Source organism: Austrofundulus limnaeus, unplaced genomic scaffold, assembly GCF_001266775.1.
Source record: "Austrofundulus limnaeus strain Quisiro unplaced genomic scaffold, Austrofundulus_limnaeus-1.0 Scaffold117, whole genome shotgun sequence".
Taxonomy (NCBI): Eukaryota; Metazoa; Chordata; class Actinopteri; order Cyprinodontiformes; family Rivulidae; genus Austrofundulus; species Austrofundulus limnaeus.
In genome coordinates, this window is record NW_013952519.1 from 494,958 (window position 1) to 504,005 (window position 9,048).

The following is a 9,048-nucleotide window of genomic DNA, read 5'->3' on the forward strand; positions in this document are numbered from 1 at the left end:
AAATATAAAACAGGAGATAAAGTTCTCCTTTTTTAATTTAATTGGTGCATTTTAAGTGTATTTATTTAGTGGTTCATATAATTCTGTTTTTATTTCTAATTATGTCAGTGTTGGTCCTCCGTACTGCAGAAACCTGATAATCATCTGTTGATTCATATCAGGTGTGTTGGAGCAGAGAAACAGGTAAAACATGCAGAACTGCCCACGCCTGGCTCAATGGATTCATGTGAGACGAAACGTGAAATAAACATATCTCCTGGTTGCATAAAAATAATCAGAATTTGATTAAATTTTTGTTTTGAGTTTTTAAAAATGAAGGAATGGCAAGATATTGCCTTGCTTAATGCATCGTTGTACTGAATTTGAGATTTATCTCTCAAAATGACACAATTTGTTTAATTTAAAGAACATAAATGCCTGAATAAGTTTTAAATCTCGTTAAAGTTCAGAACTCCTGAACATCGGGAGGTTTTAGTTCAAACCAAACAGGAAGTCTAGATTAGTTTAATCAGTTTTGTTAAACTCGTGTTAATCAAATATTAAACTAATCCAGAGAAGCAAATGATTGATATTTTCAAAAACTGTTGAAATAAAAACAGAAAAGCTCACCTTGGGTTTTAAAGGTGGATTGTTTTCCTGCACCAGTTCAGCTCTGCTGGAAACTGGAATCCTTTGTGAAAAGACAGGTGGCCACACCTGTTCTCACTCAGGTGATGCCTTCAGGGACGGCTCGTACATCTCAAAGCTGCCGACACAAACCCTGCTGCTACGAACAATGTCAAACTGTTTACTTTGTAGTAAAACAAACAAACTGAGACACGAGAGGGGCTAAAAAACAAACACAGATCATGTTTTTAATATTAAATTTATTTTATTTCTAAAAAAAAAGGCACCAAATACAGGCATCATACAAATATTGTTTTTTTTCTCCAAAAATCAGTAGCACCAAAAATATAATGTTATTTCCCCCCATTCTCTTGCTGTTTGATAGGCACACAGTGGAAACGTAAAAAGGATGGATCAGTAAAAACATAAATAATGTTTGAACCAGTGTCAGACACTTCAAAATAAAATACAGTAACTTTAATGTGACGGGTTCATCAGAGTCAGAAACAAAACCACAAACGTCTGAGATGATTGATGGGTCTTTGGGCAGAACCAAGGCGTCTTTTAGAAGAAGTGATTTAAGGCTTCAGCAGGAAAACAGAATCAAATTAACGCTCTGAGATTAAACTTCTTTTAATTTGGTGAAGAAAAACAGCGTGCGGCACTTTAACCAACCAAAATAAACCATAAGGTCAAAGTGGCGTCTCTAAGTCAGGCTCGGATCGCTCGCGTGAAAACAAACCTAACGGCACTTGAAGGCATCATTCTGGGTTCACCCTTCAGCCTCGGAGCAACAGCAGAACATCAGAACTGTCACAGCAGCCGTCCGGAGCGAGGCGGGGCCGACAAACCTCGAGTTAAATCCACAAACTCTGAGTTAAATCCACAAACTCTGAGTTAAATCCACAAACTCTGAGTTAAATCCACAAACCTGGAGTTAAATCCACAAACCTGGAGTTAAATCCACAAACCTGGGGTAGACAAACCCGGAGTTCAACCACAAACCCGGAGTTCAACCACAAACCTGGAGTTAAATCCACAAACTTGGAGTTAAATCCACAAACTTGGAGTTAAATCCACAAACTTTGAGTTAAATCCACAAACTTTGAGTTAAATCCACAAACCTGGAGTTAAATTCACAAACCTGGGGTCGAAAAACCCGGAGTTCAACCACAAACCTGGAGTTAAATCCACAAACTTGGAGTTAAATCCACAAACCTGGAGTTAAATTCACAAACTCTGAGTTAAATCCACAAACCTGGAGTTAAATTCACAAACCTGGGGTCGACAAACCCGGAGTTCAACCACAAACCCGGAGTTCAACCACAAACCCGGAGTTCAACCACAAACCCGGAGTTCAACCACAAACCTGGAGTTAAATCCACAAACCAGGAGTTAAATCCACCTGGAGTTAAATCCACAAACCCGGAGTTAAATCCACAAACCTGGGGTTGACAAACCYGGAGTTCAACCACAAACCTGGAGTTCAACCACAAACCTGGAGTTAAATCCACAAACCTGGGGTTGACAAACCTGGAGTTCAACCACAAACCTGGAGTTAAATCCACAAACCCGGAGTTAAATCCACAAACCTGGAATTAAATCACCTCCAGCAGGAGGGGGGTTCCAAAAAAAAAGGCTACATTAATGTTAAATAACTCAGAGTACCTTAACCCTGAGTAAAGAGCAACACAAAGTCATCATCGAGATGAAAACACAGAGTTGGGCTGTTTCAAGAGTTAAACTTTACTGGACGGAGATTCTGACTGAAGTATATCCAGGTGTTTGGTTCCCAAGGTGACAAACTCAGGGTTTCCCTATACTCAGGATGAACCAACTCAGAGTTGTTTCTGGATAACGGAGCGATACAGTGACGACACTTAAAGCAGCAAAATAGCAGGAGAAAAAAAACAGTGTCTTGAGCTACAAATCAGCTGAAACGAGCATCAAGTAGAAGCTTAAAGATGTTTGGAAGCCCGGCTGTTTCGGCTGTTTGGCTCAGCCGAGCAGTTTGTGGATTCCTGAGGTAGCCCGGTCGCCTGAACTCTTCCCTTTGTCCAAAGTGGTATAAAAATACAAATATCTGGTTCCGTGAAGTACAAACACGTTTATTTTAGTCCGTGCCGGGTCAGACCCGGTCTCAGACCTCGGTGCCGTCGCTGAGGTTGTTGTGGAGCTTCACCTCCAGGTTGACCTGCTTGACCTTGGCGCGGGGCTCCTGGTTGCGGTTGATGTTGACGTTCCTGACGGTGCAGGGCTTGCTGCTGAAGTTCTTCTCCACACACCTGTCCAGGCACACCTCCACCTTGGTGTTCAGGGGGTACTCCTCGCAGGGCTTCGGGAAGCCCTTCTCCTTGGAGGCCGTCAGCCGGCAGCGGCGGAACAGGAAGCAGGACGCCAGCAGGACCAGGACCAGCAGGGCCAGGGCGGCCAAGCCCCCGCCCACCGAGCTGCCCACGTGGGCGTTGAAGGTGGGGGAGGGGCCGACCTCCAGGCTCAGCGGCTTCATGTTGGTGCCGTTCTTCACCTGGTCGCCCTCGTTGTCGTAGACCAGCGACTCGTCCAGCGCCAGGCGCCCGCCGCGGTCCACCAGGTCACGTTTGGGGCGGGTCAGCCGAGTCGTCAGCGAGCGCTGGAGCCTGGGGCCGGAGCGCGACTCCGGGCTGATCACGTAGATCACCTGCAGGTACCACTGATGCCCCGCCTCCACCTGTCAATCACATAAGCAGCGTGTAAATAGCTAATAAAGCTGCAGTCTGTAACTTTTATAAAAATATATTTTTGACGTATTTGTTCAAACTGTCACTACGTCCTGACAGATTGATATCAGACAGATAATCTCTGAAAAAACAAAAGTCCTCTGGCTCCTCGCGGTGGTCCCATCTGTTCAAATCTACCGTTCCTGTTTTCTAGTTCAGTATATGTGATCTATTTTATGAGTTTTTAGCTCTCGTTCAGCTACTTCTAGTTCTTAGCTAGCCTCTGCTACTTTTAGCTTCTAGCTAACCTTTTGATACATTTAGATTTTAGCTTCTGTTCTGCTACCTTTGACTAGCTTTCTTCTACTTAGGTTTTGGTATACTTTTGCTGATTTTACCTAGTGCTTTTGTTTAGCTTTTAGTTAGCCATATGCTACTTTTAATTTCTAGCTAGCTTTTTGATACATTTAACTTTTAGCTGTCATTCTGTTATTTTAGCTAGCTTTTTGCTACTTTTAATTTTTGGTATACTTTTGCTGATTTTACCTAGTGCTTTTTTTTTAGCTTTTAGTTAGCCACATGCTACCTTTAGCTTCTAGCTAACCTTTTGATACGTTTAGATTTTAGCTGCTGTTCTGCTACTTTTGGCTAGCTTTCTTCTACTTAGGTTTTGGTATACTTTTGCTGCTTTTACCTAGTGATTTTGTTTAGCTTTTAGTTAGCCATATGCTACTTTTAACTTCTAGCTAGCTTTTCGATATATTTAACTTTTAGCTGTCATTCTGTTATTTTAGCTAGCTTTTCGATATATTTACCTTTTAGCTCTCWTTCTGTTATTTTAGCTAGCTTTTTGCTACTTTTAATTTTTGGTAATCTTTTGCTGATTTTACCTAGTGCTTAGCTAATTTTAGCCGATTTTGGCTGCTAGTTAGCCTTTTGCTACTTAAACAAAATAAAATCAAAGCCCAGTCTTACAGGTGTCAATCATGTTTGTGAATGAGCTGCGCCACCCCCCGCCCCAGTACGCAGCCATGCACACTCTCATTCAAGCTCCTGACTCAGGCCGTGCTGTGTGGGAGGAGCTTAGGAAGTTGGGCTTAAGCTTAACAGAGAGCAAGGGGGCGGGACCTGAAGGTTGTAATCTGTTCAAATTTTTTCAGGGTTTTCCAGAAACTACCTGTGACCTGCATGTTCATCAAATACAAAAAGTCAAAGAAAACATCTTTATATTTAAGAAAGTTGGAATAAAACACACTATTTAACCCATTTTGTCCCATAACTGGCATATTTTCTTTTGAACGTGGCTCAGCCAAAGTGAAACAGGAAGTGACATCAGAGAGGAATTCTTTAACAAAGAAAACTCTCTGGTCTTTGTTTATTAAAACAATATTATTTGAACTCTTCTACATTTCTGATAGAGACTCAAAATAATCTTAAGAAACATCAGATTCTTCTCTACAGTCTGGGTTTTTAGCTGTTTTAACATTGCTTTGTTCACATGCAGACATTCCCCTTTGACATCACTTCCTGTTTCTTTACATGTGAATATCTCAACAACTGTTCATCTCAGCGACATGAAATTTCTTTTGCAAGATTTTACCAATGTTATCTTTCTAAAAACGCATTCACATGTAGTACAAAAATTTGACGACACAGGCACTTTAAGTCACGTTGGTTTGATTGATGGGCAATTTGAAATGGAGGGCAGGAAGTAAAACGTCTGAGGAAACCGTTGTAGAGTACAGATTAAGATCCAATTTCAAAACCAAGATACAAACATTAGTTCACAATTATGTCAGACGTGACCCGGATCTGATGAAGATGATGAGTTTTCAACAAAACCAAAGAAAAGGTCCAAAACTTCCGAACCAAATGGCTCCATGATGATTTTTTCGTTCTATATGTTAAGATGCTAGCATTAGCGGCTAACATCAACAAACATGCGGCACCTAACGACTCGTAACTCGTGTAGTAATGATCGTTTTTCATTTCACGACTGGAGCAGCTGTAAGCTGACGACCTCTCCTCCTCGCTGTGCTTCGTGACGTCACTTGAACCTTTTCAGCCGAACAATCAAACATCCGGTCACCTTGTAGAGGGCGTCCACCTTCATCGTGAAGCCGTCCACGCCCGGCATGGACGCCATGGACTGCAGCTCCGGCACGTCCGACGCAAAATCCGCCTCGAAGGGAACGTCATGGAAAAACCTGTCGCAAACATCCGGCTGTTTACGATCCTGAAAGATGCAAGATTATTAATCAAATTTCATCATTTTCAGTGGCAAAAAGTCATACATGTATATTGAAAATAAAAAATGTCTAAAAATTGCTATTAATGGTATAATAATACCACGAGTATCATCAACAACATTTCTTGGAGTTATTGTTGATGAGAACATATGGTGGAAAGATTGGTTTTGTAGCAAATTACATAAATCTGTTGGTATAATTAAGAGGGTTAGTCATTACATCACTGCAGAATGTTTGCTTACACTTTATTATAGTTTGATATATTCATATTTATGTTATTGCAATATAGTTTGGGGAAGTATACTTTCCCTTCAACTTTATGAAAAATTTTGGTTCTGCAAAAACATTTTGTTAGAAGTGCAACTCGATCCGATTTTCATTGTCCTTCTACCCGTTTAGTACTGAGACTGCGAGGGGACATGGGGGATTTTTTTTCTTTTGCGTTCCCACGCAAAAGTATTGCGTTACCTCGCAAAAGTCGTTAAACACTGTTGTGCCTGCTGGTTTATTAATAAACTCACATGTTTACCATTAGCGAGTTTGCCTACTGCTTTAACTCAGCTTCAGAATGAATATATTATGGTGGCTACATCACACAGCTCTGCATGGAAATATGTCATATGTCGATATTTTATCACAGTACAGCCACGCAACATCAATGCCAATTTCACAAACTTGTGGCGACACATCCTGTTTTGGTAACCAGATATTTCAAAATAAAAGTCTGATTTAATTCAGTTCATAAACAAATCAAACATTTGCGAGGTAACGCAAAAGTATTGCGAGGTAACGCAAAAGTATTGCGAGGTAACGCAAAAGTATTGCGAGGGAACGCAAAGGCAATGTGTGGGAACGCAAAAGTATTGTGAGGGAACGCAAAGGCAATGCGTGGGAACGCAAAAGTATTGTGAGGGAACGCAAAGTTAATGCAAGGTAACACAAAGGTAATGTGTGGGAACACAAAAGTATTGTGAGGGAACGCAAAGGTAATGTGTGGGAATACAAAAGTATTGTGAGGGAACGCAAAGGTAATGCGTGGGAACGCAAAAGTATTGTGAGGGAACGCAAAGGTAATGTGTGGGAACGCAAAAGTATTGCGAGGGAATGCAAAGGTAATGCGTGGGAACGCAAAAGTATTGTGAGGGAACGTAAAAGTATTGTGAGGGAACGCAAGGTAATGCATGGGAACGCAAAAGTATTGTGAGGGAACGCAAAGGTAATGTGTGGGAACGCAAAAGTATTGCGAGGGAATGCAAAGGTAATGCGTGGGAACGCAAAAGTATTGCGAGGGAACGCAAAAGTATTGCGAGGGAACGCAAAGGTCATGCAAGGTAATGCAAAGGTATTGCAAGGTATCACAAAGGTAATGTGTGGGAACGCAAAAGTATTGTGAGGGAACGCAAAGGTATTGTGTGGGAACGCATAAGTATTGTGAGGGAATGCAAAGGCAATGCGTGGGAACGCAAAAGTATTGTGAGGGAACGCAAAGGTAATGCGTGGGAACGCAAAAGTATTGCAAGGTAACGCAAAGGTAATGCGTGGGAACGCAAAAGAAAAAAAATCCCCATGTCCCCTCGCGGGCTGCGTAGTTTAGAGATCTCCAGATTCTTACAGTCTAACATAAACATCTTCCAAATTTGAGTTTTTATTTATAAGATTTATGAAAGACAAGAGAGTATACAATGCACTTTATTCATTATTTTAAATTAAATTTTCAATTTCATTCTTACTTAACTCGTCAAAGTTCAGCACTTCATCTTCCTAAAAGTCAGAGCAGTAGAGGTCAGTTTTCTGTCTGATACAGGGCAGCAACACTTCGGAATGAATTTTCTCATTTAGCGAAACAGTTTAAAAGTTCTTTAAAACTGTAGTTAATTAAAGTGTTGTGATTGTGACTTTTATCATTGTTATAAATTTTGTTTAAATTTTCATTTATAATTTTAGGTGGTATTTCTATTTACTATGTTTGATTTTTATTGCACTTTTACATGTAATTATTTGTTTTATTTTTATTATTATTATTATTTTGTTAATTTAATAAGTGATTTAAATGATTTTATTGCTGGCTCAATGTATTTTGTTTTTGCTGGAGGCTTTATACAGAACAAACGATACTCTCAGAAAAATCACCATAAAATTAACATAGATAATAATTTTTAAAGTGTGGGCGTAACCTTGGGTAGAGGGGATCATTCTGCTTCCCAGTGAGCAGGGACAGTTGGAAATTTACAACATTCATGTCCTTTGAGCAACGAAATGTGAGGGTTAAAGTACGATCTGTCACATAAAATTAAAAGTTTAGATGGTGTTTTACACACATGCCAAGATCTTTTAAAAATAATTAACCCTTTCATGTCCTAACGTTGAAAAAAATATCTCATTTTTGAGTGGATCATAACCAAGGGTTAACAAACATATGAAGTGGCCGTAGACATGTATTCAGTGGATATTTCATGTAATTATTCCATAACCTGGTACAAGATCATGTGATCATGTGGTCATTTTCTTTCATTAAACAACATGATCATAAAACATCACCTTATCTTATGCAGACAATTGAAAACACCATCTAAACTTTTAATTTTATGTAACAGATCGTATTTTAACCCTCACATTTCCTTGCCCAAAGGACATGAATTTTGTGAATTTCCAACTGTCCCTGCTCACTGGAGCGTGAAGCATTAACTAAGATTTTGGTGCTATTCGAAGCAGAAGGATCCCCTCTACCAAAGGTTACGCCCACATTTTCAAAATTATTATCTTTGTTAATTTTATGGCGATTTCTCTGAGAGTATCATTTTTTAAGTCTCATACATCAGATTAAAACAGGAGTTTTTCATTTGTTACAGAGTTGAATGAACTTCATGTCCTAAGCTTTAGAGCCGTCATGTTTAATCTGAAGAGACGTTTGGGTTCTGAGCTGCTCCTCCTCGAGTCACACATGATCTCTATCAAATAAAACCAAATATTTAATTCATAAAGTTTCTTCAGGCTGACAGAGAAGATGTTTTGATTTTAAATAAAGGTCATGAACTTTATTGTGAAAGTCTCGGACACAGAGGTTTAACTATGAATCAAACAGAAAGTAGTGAGCAGTGGTGGGCAGCGTTAAGTCAAATATTAGCTCCGCAATTTCTAAAGCGCTTATGAAAATATTTAGCTCCGCAACTTCAAAAGCGCTTCTGCAATAGAAATATTAGCGGAAGCTAATTTTAACGCGCAAGTTCAATTTGACACTTACTTGCTGACAAATCATATACAATATATGCACAACACTGCCATCTAGCGGTGTATGACCCCCTGTACAGCTTAATTTACAACCGCCGATTGCTGGGGATGTGAGTTCCTGAAACAGACCTTTAGCTCCTGGTGTAAAAATTAAAAAGTTGTTGAGGCTTGCTAGTTTGGCTGCTTCTTTAAAAAGTTGTTGAGGATTGCTAGTTCGGCTGCTTCTTTAAAAAGTTGTTGAGGATTGCTAGTTCGGCTGCTTCTTT

At 39.9% G+C, this 9,048-nt stretch overlaps 2 protein-coding genes across 2 annotated transcripts in view; both read right to left on the reverse strand.

Annotated features, from left to right (window-relative positions):
• anxa3a (annexin A3a) overlaps positions 1-680 on the reverse strand; it is an 11,720-nt gene extending 11,040 nt beyond the window's left edge. The window contains exon 1 of the mRNA XM_014014600.1: positions 610-680. The gene's annotated coding sequence lies outside the window, so the exon portion shown is untranslated. The remainder of the gene's footprint in view (positions 1-609) is intronic.
• A 171-nt stretch (positions 681-851) lies between these two features.
• Positions 852-9,048, reverse strand: part of fras1 (Fraser extracellular matrix complex subunit 1) — a gene marked incomplete in the record, with an annotated part of 260,581 nt that continues 252,384 nt past the window's right edge. The window contains 2 exon segments of the mRNA XM_014014601.1: positions 852-3,316; positions 5,395-5,541. Of these exon segments, the coding sequence (XP_013870055.1) occupies positions 2,747-3,316; positions 5,395-5,541 (717 nt within the window).